Raw genomic sequence first — 12,593 nt, forward strand, 5'->3', positions numbered from 1 at the left:
CAAAAGTACCAGGATTATAATTTTATACGCCAGACGCGCGTTTCGTCTACATAAGACTCATCAGTGACGCTCAGATCAAAATAGTTAAAAAGCCAAATAAATACAAAGTTGAAGAGCATTGAGGATAAAAAATTCCTAAAAGTTGTGCCAAATATGGCTAAGGTAATCTACTCCTGGGGTAAGACAATCCTTAGTTTTTGAAAAATTCAAAGTTTTGTAAATTTTTTTTATAAAATGACCATATAATTGATATTCATGTCAACACCGAAGTGCTGACTACTGGGCTGGTGATACCCTCGGGGACGAAACGTCCACCAGCAGTGGCATCGACCCAGTGGTGTAAATAGTTATCAAAAGTACCAGGATTATAATTTTATACGCCAGACGCGCGTTTCGTCTACATAAGACTCATCAGTGACGCTCAGATCAAAATAGTTAAAAAGCCAAATAAATACAAAGTTGAAGAGCATTGAGGATTAATGCAACAGCGTTCAAAATGCCAGCGTTTTATGCAAGCCATTTGGTGCCAGAAATATTTCAATGTCTGCTCATTTTACAGACATCTACCTCTCTTGCAGTAAACTTCACAACTAGTACATTGTCCTCCTGTTTAAGTGTCTGATACTTACTTACTTAATCCTCTTCGTGCGCATTTGCACATGAGGCCACATGAGTGTCTGATATGACAATGCGATATCAAGTAAATGATCATATACTAGTACCAATTATCATTAATAGTTATTTATACTTACATCAGATGCATGCATTATAAATATATGGCAGATTATCACATGTATTACACCAAGTACACATCAAGTATTAAAGGACACTTTAGATTGCAAGTTTAAATCTAACAAAACCGTAGGTCTGACGGTATCTGTTGTCAGATCAGATAGAGTTCTGTTTGTGGGAGGATATGGATTTGTGGATATAGAAAAGAATACGCCTGTGACAGGGGATACACTTTTTTTTCAAAAATCATCACTGTCAAAAGCATTCGCAAGCGTCTTGCTTTGAACAGCGGTATACTACTGTTGCCTTTATTTACAAAGCAAATAGAAGAGAAGACCAAGTAAGTTATTAAATAATGCATTCAGTATCAGAAGATGATTTTCATCTATAACGAAATAAGGGCAATAGTAGTATACTGGTGTTCAAAAGTCATAAATCGATTGAGAGATAAAAAATCCGGTTTACCAACTTAATCTAGGGAAACACATCAACTATTAGAGGAAAACAACGGAACAACAGGAAGACTGAAGTGCAACATTAACAAACGCCAACAAACATATAAATGAACTATTTTAATCAGTCAGTGAGCGATTGCCTTCATTTTGTGATATTCGTCTTTAAATGTGAGAAACTATGATGTTAAAACAGTATCTATATATATTTTATTGAATCAGCTAATTTGTGCTTAATTTCAAAACTATATAAGACAGAAACAAAGTTCGTGATATATCTCATTTTACCCATTCAATGCAAATAAGCACCATAACCGTTTCCCTCAGTTTTAGTTCGTGTACCGGATTTGCTTTTTTCTCAATCGATTTATGAATTTCGAACAGCGGTATACTACTGTTGCATTTATTTAAGCTATGCACAGACCCTCATGAGTAGTAATGTCGTTAAACAACACAAAGCAGCCTTGGAGGTTAGTCTTTATTACAATAATTAAGCAAACATCCTAGAAAGTTTGGCAAGTCGAAGTAATTATTTACCTTTCCTTTGTTTTTGAAGTTATATTATAACACGTATGTGTGTCAACTGATGATTGTGTACATGTTTATGAGGTTAGTAGGTCTTGTAACTCATAAATTGTTTCATTTTATAACACATTTCATTTTTAGTTCTTCGATTTTGCTGTTAACCAAGGTTTTTGTATGTTTTTATATGCTCAAATCAAATTGTTTAAGTGACATTTCTATGAATCTCAGACATTCAGAAAAGGCTAGTATTAAACCAACACATTACTTTATTATATATTCCAAGTAAAGCATAAATGCCCTGTAAAGCTCATTTCAATAGATAATAATTGCTTTTATGTTAATTTTGATTTTTGTTGTTAATGTTTCTGATTAGTTCTGTCCATTGTAAGTCACAATTGATAATACACAGTAAATATCATCATTGCTTTAATAAATCGTAGAAATTAAAGTGTATGTGTTAATTTACTCTCCTTGGTATATTTGCACATGGAAAAAAGATTTCTACGACAGTTTAAGATCAGACTATGTCACATTACGAGATTTGTTGTCCCACAAAACAGGTATCCCGAAAGACAATGAGATGAGATTTGACACTGATCTTACTCCGAAAAATCTATTAGCGTAAGTATAACATACAGATTTAGAAAAATTGTCAGGCAACAATGGTCCACTTCTAGTATAGTATATAAATGATTGATAAAGTAGTCATTGATTGTATGTAACATTTACGTAAAAATACAACTTTACAAGGCAAGTATTATTATTTATTTATAAAATATTAATGACATTAACTAGACAATAGAAAGTTTGATTAAAAAGGAGCTTCATCAGTGGATGCAGGATTTGGAAAAGAATGGAGCTGAGCACCTTTTAATTTTGATAAAACAGTAGAAAAAAATATGAATGATAAAATGCTTGTGCATGAACTATAACAATATGAAGGTATGGTATGATTGCTGATAACACAACTCTCCTAAAGCGACCAAAAAGACAAATATTAACAAATATAGGTCACTATACCGGCGTCCTACTATAATGAGTAAAACCCATACCACTTGGTCAGCTATAAAATACCCCGAAATTATAAATGTAACACAATTTAAAACGAGAAAAGTTACGGCCTGATTTATGTACAAAACAATGAACCAAAAAAAAACCCCCAAAATACACACAAATTTGATATACAGCATCAAACGACAACCACTAAATTACATGTTTTTGACTTGGGACAGGTCCATACATAATGTGTCTAGTTAATAAACTCATCATAGATATCAGGACTAAATTTTGTATATACGCCAGACGCGAGTTTCGTCTACAAAAAAAACTCATCAGTGACGCTCGAATCCCAAAAAGTTAAAAAGGCCAAATAAAGTACGAGGTTGAAGAGCATTGAGGACCAAAATTCCTAAAATTTTTGCCAAATCCAGCTAAGGTAATCTATGCCTGAAGTAGAAAAGCCTTAGTATTTCAAAAATTCTAAATTTTGTAAACAGTTAATTTATAGATATAACCATATCAATGATAAATCATGTCAGCACAAAAAGTGCTGACTACTGGGCTGGTGATACCCTCGGGGAAATAAATCCCCACCAGCAGTGGCATCGAAACTAGCAGTAAGGCGCACAGCACCAACTCTCCCCTAACCTTGGACAGTGGTATAAGAGTACAACATAAGAACAAAAAAATAAATAAATTGTAAACAGTTTATAACTAATCAGTTCCATCCTAAGCAGAAATACATATAACAAAAACACAGAGTCGACATTACAAGGTACTTATACATTGCGACAAAAAAAAAGAACATAAAAAACTATAATTTTGTTTTTGTTTTCAAAACGTGTCACTGACTGTTAATTACTATGCAATGGTTGGACATTGTTCTCCGGAAGTTAGAAATATAAGTGTTGATACTGATGCTGAAATGTTCTTTAAACGGTGAATTAATGAGACAAAACGGCATTGAATTAAAAATCCCTGATAATAATCGAGATATTAGGATATACACATGTAGGGTCTATGGAAGTCATTACTTATTTAGCCCTTAGTAACAACAAAAAAATACTGTACGGCAACATAAATTTATATGATGTGAATGAAATAAAACAATTAGAAATTGACTTGGTGGAATACATAATCTGTTTCAGGCAATATGCTGAAATTTGTAGATCAGGGTGCGTACTTTCTACTGCCAATGACATGTCACAAGTTGACACGTTTCTTTCTAAATGGCGGAAGGCTTCAAGACGGTACCAGATTGATTTCAGAACAGGCCTTTATAGACATAACTACTCCTTTTAATACCATACCCTATACCTACACACACAAATACTTCTCAAAGCCGGACATTACAGTCAAGAATATTTAAAGCAACTATGCACTGGGTTGGAGAACTGGATATTATAGAGGCAAGTATTCCGAGAAATTGTGTCATTGTTACAGAGAAAAGTATTGACCAACAAACATCCAATCAATCATTCCTTAAATATGTCAATGACTAAGCCATTTTGTACACGCATACAACCATTTGGTTTTTCTTGCTTCAAGATCTACAAATCGTTCAATTTGATTAAAGCATAAAAACTTTCTGTTAATTTAGATATTTAAAACAAGAATGTGTCCATAATATACGGATGAGAATGAGAAAATGAACATGTATACTAAGTTTCAAGTTGATTGGACTTCAACTTTATCAAAAACTACATTGACCAAAAACTTTAACCTGAGATTTGCGCTATCATTTTCTATGTTCAGTGAACCGTGAATTTGGGGTCAATACACTGATTTGGCATTAAAATTAGAAAGATCCTATCATAGGGCACATGTGTACTAAGTTTCAAGTTGATTGGACTTCAACTTCATCAAAAACTACCTTGACCAAAAACTTTAATCTGAAGCGGGACGAACGGACGGAAGGACGAACGAACGGACGCACAGACATTAAAACATAATGCCCCTCTTCTATCGTAGATGGGGCATAACAACTAAGGTACAAATTCCTTTAACAAAATAGAGTTTAGATGGAATTTGTTATTATTGGTTATACGTTCGTTTCGTATGTGTTGCATTGTCCTTTGTTTTTTTTTGGTTGCACTTCAGTGTTTTTGTTGTTTCGTATTAAAAACATTAAAAACAGTCAGCAATACTACATCTTCAAGAATACAAATATGACTTAAACCATTTTATTGACTGTAAATAGGAACCACTTTCTAAATAAGAATATTTTATTATAACATTTTATCCTTTCACAATAGTTAGATCACTTTGTTATTGATATTTACGGTTTGTTTATCTTATCTTAAGGTATCGAATATGATGCTGAGAAAATATCACCTACCATTATGTCTTATACAAAGACAGGACAAATTCAACACAGCTCTGCCTTCTTCTCATTGTTTAAATGGTTAGAAGTTAAAATTGCCACAATGATTATGAATATGTCAGGAATACTAAAACCCCCCAAAATGGAAAATATAGGCCAAGAATGTACGAATTCCTAAAGGCCTGTCACCAAAGACTTTTTTGAATGATTTCACGTAGTAATCAATACTGTGCAAAATTCTTATTACGAAAGTGATTCCATTTGGATCAGCAGGTGTTTATACGTTAATTTGACTATGAAGATGCTATGACTTAGTGATGACAAAAGCTAACATAAATGTGTGATCTAGAGATAGATTAAGCAGCAATCAAATAGTTGGAAATATCAGCTAATATCACAAAACTCAACCTATAGATATTATAAAACATTCCACTCTAAAGTTGATCTCAAATTTTCTTCTTTTAGTGGACAGAATGGTTGTCCATACTGGATCTACATGGGGATATAGGGCAATGTTATCCTGGTACGCCGAGGCTGATATTGACATTTTTGTAGCATTTACTGGAAATGATCCAAATTATACTATCATTACATAATTAGATATTTGATGTGTATACTGGTCATATCCCATATCTAAATACATTAACCATATGTACCTATCCAGAACCATGGTTAAAATCTGATATATATCACAAGTAAAACCTAACTATCCACAAGACAACAAAAAAAACAACAACAGGTCAGAAAGAACACACTGGGACGTATAAAAATAAAGCCTATGGTAAAATTAAGATTGACAAACACAAAGAGAATAATAAACTGAAATTGAAGTATGGTTATTTGACATTTGTGCTCTATCCTTCAGAAACTAAGGATGAGTTTTATGGCGACACTACAGGAATATCTCTAAAATCGTTTGATTTTTACAAATTTAAATTCAAATTCAACAATGATAAGGTGACTTTAAAAGCCTCTATCTTTCAGGAGCAGCCTTCCTTCATCAAAAAAGGAAAACTGTACAACGACGCTTATCCATTGTATACAACTTCTATGAGTCTTCCTATTGTGATCTTATGTGTCTGTTTGACATTGTTCTAAATCAAACATCTTCTTTTTATTTTGTTTTAATGGAACCTTAGAAGTGATCATCTGAAGAAGAGTTACTTATATAAAGATACTAACTTGAAGTGGGGGATCCTTTAAACTTTTAATAAGCTCATTTTGTTTATTTCATTTTGAAATTTTTGTTTTATTGCCGTTTCAAGTTGACATTTTTTTTTAAATGTATTTGGGTTTATTGGTACTGATCGTAGCAACAGATAAGGATTGTAGGCCAACACAAATATCATAGAGTTTTTAAATTGCATTGAAAGATTGAAATACATATATGTTACAACTTCTGGTTTAAATAATTGTCATTAAAACATACAATCAGACATTAAAAAAATTTGTAAACAAACACGTTGTCTTCACATGAACATCTTAACAAAAATTTACCATGAAAAGATTCAGAAAATATATACAAACAAAGAATGGATACGTATATGTGTATCAATGACCTAAACGTCATGGTTCCATTACATACTTCAACTGTTAGGAAGAGCTTTCCTAAAAAAAATATTGTTATTGTTGAAACATACATTGTACTAAAACATATTTTCATAAAAACATACATGTATATATAAAATCTGTATCCATTGTGTTAACTTATATAAAAAAAAGATTTTCATGTATAGCATCATTAGCATACAGCTGGGTGAGAATATACATTGGTCATATAGTTTATCATCTTACATGCTAAATGAAAATAAAACACATTAAATACTTCTATGTGACTGACAGGCTTTTCATGATTTACCTTCACCAGGAAAGCTCAAAGTCGAATTTTTACCAATGATTGGTATGTGGTCTGTAATGATTCTAACGTAATACCTAATTTTGAAGCATTGAAATAAATCATTAAAAAAATTCTGAGGCATGTAATCTTAAAAATAAAATGTTTATTATGAAAGAAAAATGGTTTACATAGTGTTGTATACCTTTGATTATTAAGTCAATATATAGATATCACAAACTAGTCGAAATATTTGCTAAATTGCATCATCGGTACAAGGACATCATTCGTAAATATAAATCAATATGCAGACATCTTATATGTTCAAGTACTAGTATTTCACATCCAATCTTTTATGGCAATATTCTTTACAAAACATACTTAAACTCATTTGCTTTGGAAATAAAATTCTTGCTATTAACAAGACAAAAGGCAGTAATTAAGGGATTAATACCATAATCCATGTGTATTTTAAAATATTTGATTTGTTTTAAGCGTTTTATGACATGTATGGATCTACTTTAATAGAGTTCGACTCGTAACCGTGAAGGAAAAGGAGAAGAAATCTTGTTTTTGTGTGTGCCATAATAACAATAACGGTACCATTTGTTCTGCACCAGATGAGCATTTCGACAATACATGTCTCTTCAGTGATCCTCGTGGCCAAAATATGTGAAATTCAAAGCTTATATAAAAGATGAAGAGCAATTATCCAAAAGTTCCAAAAAGTATAGCCAAATCCGTGAAAGGAATTAGAGCTTACTGCACTTGAAAGGTAAAAAATGACTTGCATTGTTGAAATAAAAAAGGCAGTTGATAATCAAAGTGACTGTACATTTGTAATATGAAATGTAATATATGACAATGGGCATTCAGCAAGCAACAATCAAGTAATAAGACATGTCTGAATTGAAGAAATATAAGTTATTGTACAGCACGGATTCAATAATAGGTGCAAACGATCTCTACAAAGGACACTCTCAAACATTGTAGACGATAATATAATTCATTTCAGTTTTGTTTTTTTATCTGGTATTGCTGATCATTTAGTCTGTTTAGTTTATCTCTGTCTTCTTTAAAGTCATAAGAAACGAACCAATGCATACAAACATAATAAACTTAGTCTTCTGTGCACGATTTTATCATTTTTTTCGCATAAATTTCGTATAATCGTCAATTTTTTTTTCAATCGGTCAGTGGTGTTGTGAAAATATGGCAGGTAATTAACGTTCGTGTTTTGTAGCCGAAGTTTAACGATTGTCACCTGTTTTTTCAACAATCAACAAAAGAAGCATGGATATTGAACACGTGTTTAACATGTACGATCAAATAATAGTTTTCACCAATTTACTGTTATCAAATGAATATCATTAATTTTTTAACGCCGCCGGGGTATTTGCCAAAAGGATATGCCTTTTAACCCTCTCTGCCGTGGTATTTGCCAAAAAAATACTCTATCCGACTGGACGCTTGTAACGTCACGATCATCAATGCTTTTTTATACGGCTCGCGAAATTTAACATTCTCTCGACTGGTATTTTTCGCAAATACCGCTCCTTAACATGATATATCTGTTTAAAAACTATCCATTGAGTTATAAAAAAAACATTTGCATTATTTTTTTAATTTGAGGTTTCTTATGACTTTAATTTTTGCTCAAAACACAAAATTTGGGGGAAAATCTTCATTTAAGGTCAATCACACCCATAAATAGTGATAGTTTATTAAATATATCGGCAAAATTGACTTATTCGTAGATCTTGCCTTGTTTATAATTTATGTGATGAAATTGTCTATTTATCTATTATTATTTTCATCATATAAAGCAAAACGCCAAAAATAGTAAAAAATCGTCATTAAAGGTGCACTAACTCAAATAGGGAGTAGTTGGACGATTTCCAACATTTACACTTAATTATAGATCTTGCCTTTTGTTGACCCTTTTTGCATATTCGTGTAACTGTCTATCTATTATATCTTATTATATATCAGGTAACAATGCTAAACATTGGTGAAAATCTTTATTAAAGGGCAATATCTCTAATAAGGAGTCGACTGACGATTTCGAATAGCAGCACTTGTCTTGTCGATAATTTTTGCAATTTAAAGTTTCTATCTATCTCTATAATCGACAAGAATAAAAAAAAACCACAGTCAAATTTAACTATTAAGGGAAATTACTCCTGAAAGAAATCGTCTGACTGTTTTGACACATATCGACAATTAGTAGGGCTCAACATTTTGAACATTTTCGCTCCGTCAGATTTAAAGGGGAGCTTTCCTACACAGGAATTTCTTACACAAAACATTATGTCTGTTATGAATGCTGCATACCTAAAATAAATGTACAAAAATATGTATTTACGGAATAAAGACTGTTGCTCATTTGGGTAAGAAGAAACAACAATGGGGGAGGGGATAAAAAGGCGAGGCAACAATATAATGTTGAATACATACATACTCACACGGCGTTTCACTGGTTTATACTGAAAATTAACGTTCAAATGTTCTTCATTTCCCTAAAAGAGTGAAGAAAGAAACCATGGATAAAAATGAAAAAGACAACCAGACAAATAATAGTACACAAGACACGCCATAGAAAACTAAAGACTAAGCAACACTAGTGCTCTGGAAGGGTAAGCAGGTCCTGCTCTACATGTGGCACCCGTCGTGTTGCTCATGTTATTACAAACCCGGTAAGAAGTCTTATTCGGTAGGTAACATTCGTGAAAAGGGAAGGGGATTGCAAAAATGATGAGCACAACAAGATCTATTAACATGAAAATTTTAGAAAAATATGTGAACCTGTTATTGGGTTATTGTCAAGAAATATTATTTTTACATGGAAATTTTTTTTCGTTGGTTTGCTGTTATTTAAAAACTAAAGAAACAAGGTCAAAAGTTTATTTGCAAAGATTATCTACACTGAAATTTTCACAATCCTAGTTAGTGATTGCACTGAATTGTAGATTTTTACTGTTTTTTGGCACTTTTTTTCTACTATCTAAAAATATAGGAGACAGGTAAAACATGTAAATTGCTAAAATGATCAGCAAAACAAAGAGTAGTTATAGATTGTGTATTTAAAATCAAATTAGCTAATGAACAAAGTGCGATTTTTTCCACAGGTGAGCAATACAGACGTGTACCTCTTGTCTTAATGGTATTCTACCAATATTTGTGTGCCAACCTAATTCCTGATATTGATTCCCAAAACTAGCTTAATCGAATATTCATACAGTTTTCCTTGACAGACGATAGTTTATACAAAATTCCAAGCTTTCAAACAAGACAAGTAAAGAAAAGACTTATTTTAACAGATACAAAGACTAACACCATCTCAACATTTTCTAAAGGGTAAAATATTGCAGTATGTCTACAGACAGTCACTAATAAGGTTCTTTCCTCATATGGAAATATGAAGGGACTTATGTAGCAACACTAAAAAAAACCTCTGGCTTTAGATATTGAGCAGTTAGATAATATAATTGACATATAATGGTTACAATAAAAGTCCGTCTAGTCGTGTAATCCTATGATACTGGTGGCAGTGGTAACAAAATGAAAATGCAGGTAAAAGAATGTTTATGATAAATTATCAAGAGTGTTCACACTTACTAAAAGTTATATAAATGCTGCCTATAGTGTGTGATAACATTGTGTGAGGGAATTCGACGTTTGATGTACCACTGTTCACTCCAGTGCAATTTATGACAATACCACTGCATCAATCAGAATTATTTTTTTTGCAGTGTTTTAAGAAATGATTTTGCTTTGTTGTCGCGTATTATTTGTGAAACATTCAATGTTTTAAAAAGGCGAATTTTCTTTATAAAGTCAATGATTATGTTGACTTTTGAAGGCCAAACTTTCTACAGCCTTAAATACGCTAATGAAAGATCCAAAAACTATACCAATACATAACATGTTTATGAAATTATAACAAATCTATTGGTTAACAAATTTTTACTCGTTATTGCAAAATAATGAACTTAATATATCTGACATTTTCTCCCTACCCAGTTTACACCTTTACATTTTTATGATGTGGACTGGTCATTGTTATTGAATCGTAGGCAATTTGATTGGATTAAGTTGTTATTAGTTTACCTTCAAACTTGTTTATGCTTTTCATACATGACTATTGATTAATTAGAACGTGCATGAATGTGTACAATAACTAAAATGACCTTCAAACTGGACACTGGACGAGTTAATATTATGTTTTATCAATGAAAGTTAAGGTATGAAAGCTAAGAATTGCCACTTATTCGATTTTCACAAAATTTTCGGAATATACAGTTGAAAGGTTATTTTTGAAAAGCCTATTGTGAAGAGTTAAGAGAAAGTTTACAAATAATACGTTTTGTTCCATTAAACAAGTCATTATCGTAAGAGAAATACCGAAATATATTTTACGCACGACTACGGCAGGTAAAATTATTATTTATCATAATAAAAAAAAGCATTTTTCAGTCTCATTGGAATATGTTGATTACAATTAATCCCAAACTTAAGAAGTAAGTAACTAAAGTCAAAATATGTCCGATCTGCCTATTTCTGCACATCAAAAGTCAATACGATCGTTTTAAAGTCAATTTCGTCTACCTCACAAAATCTTGTTAGGCACTATAACTACAATCCCCTTCCCTTTCATGAATGAGACCTACAGAATTAGACTATTTACCAGATTTGTTATAACATGAGCAACACGACGGGTGCCACATGAGAGGCAGTATCTGTTTACCCTTCGGGAGCACCCGAGATCATCCACAGTTTTTGGTTGAGTCCGTGTTGCTTAGTCTTTAGTTTTCTACAGCCTGTAACAGAGAGGTGATCGAACTTATGTTTCTTTACCGTCAAAATTAGCTAAGTTATCGACAAACTTAATTGAGTAGTGACCGAACTATTAGTACTTCAACGTTAAAAAGATTGACAATGCTGACAAACTTTCATGTGTCGATAATCAAGTTTAATACCGATAATATTGAAAATAATTCTAATAATATGAACCAAAATATGTCCATGCACCATTTCGATTGGGCGAAAAGTAGTAATTTCTTCTAAGTCAGAACAGAAAAAAAGATTTATGGATGGACGTCTTGATAGTATTATTTCCTTTACAATTTTACCCAAAACTAAAAGAAATATACTGGTAAACAATTAAAAAGGTGTTTGATAGGAATGAAGTCCTTTATTTTTTCGGACTACAATGTGTACCGTATGTGTGATGGAATTGAATTCAATCAATAACTTTGAAATGTTTTCTCATATGTATACACAAAAGGGAGGACTGGTATTTGTACTTCTGTTAGAATATGTCTTCGTCCGTTTCACATGCCAGACTTTTTTCAAGTACAGTTTAAACGGGAAAATATTTTGTTGTATAGATTTTTTATTAATATGACAAAATAACGAGCAAAACGATTTCTTGCAATGGCACAAACAGAGAATATTTTTTATAGTAAAAATCAGTAAAAAAGATTTTCTCCAAAATATATAATGGCCAGGACCTGACAGTTTTTAGAAGTGTACAAATGAAAATCGTCCGGAAAACTGCGCTTGCTGACATTTTGAGGGATCATGCAACATTTCACCTATTACCTATAAACAACATAGGTTCTCAATTACTAAAAATGTTCTAAAAGATAATTTCAAATCAAAGTAAACATATTAACTTCATTATATCCAGTCGAATGTGTCTATAAGTTACACAAAGCTGGTTCTT

The 12,593-nt window shown here is 32.1% G+C and overlaps 1 protein-coding gene across 1 annotated transcript; it reads left to right on the forward strand.

Moving 5' to 3' along the window:
* Nucleotides 1-496: 496 nt before the first annotated feature.
* On the forward strand, nt 497-5,627 carry LOC139489886 (uncharacterized). Its single transcript, XM_071276731.1, has 7 exons — nt 497-577; nt 784-1,010; nt 1,741-1,754; nt 2,150-2,330; nt 3,857-4,005; nt 5,013-5,195; nt 5,497-5,627. Exons 1-7 carry the CDS (start codon nt 497-499, stop codon nt 5,625-5,627), a joined length of 966 nt encoding a protein of 321 aa, XP_071132832.1.
* Nucleotides 5,628-12,593: the final 6,966 nt, after the last annotated feature.

Source organism: Mytilus edulis, chromosome 9 (genome assembly GCF_963676685.1).
Source record: "Mytilus edulis chromosome 9, xbMytEdul2.2, whole genome shotgun sequence".
Classification (NCBI taxonomy): Eukaryota; Metazoa; Mollusca; class Bivalvia; order Mytilida; family Mytilidae; genus Mytilus; species Mytilus edulis.

Bases quoted from the DNA above. Each gene is read 5' to 3' on its own strand.
- LOC139489886 (XM_071276731.1), top strand. From the start codon at position 497: ATGCCAGCGTTTTATGCAAGCCATTTGGTGCCAGAAATATTTCAATGT. The intron at 4,006-5,012 runs TTTAATACCATA...TCTTATCTTAAG, and splicing joins TTATAGACATAACTACTCCT to GTATCGAATATGATGCTGAG. The intron at 5,196-5,496 runs GTACGAATTCCT...TTCTTCTTTTAG, and splicing joins GGAAAATATAGGCCAAGAAT to TGGACAGAATGGTTGTCCAT.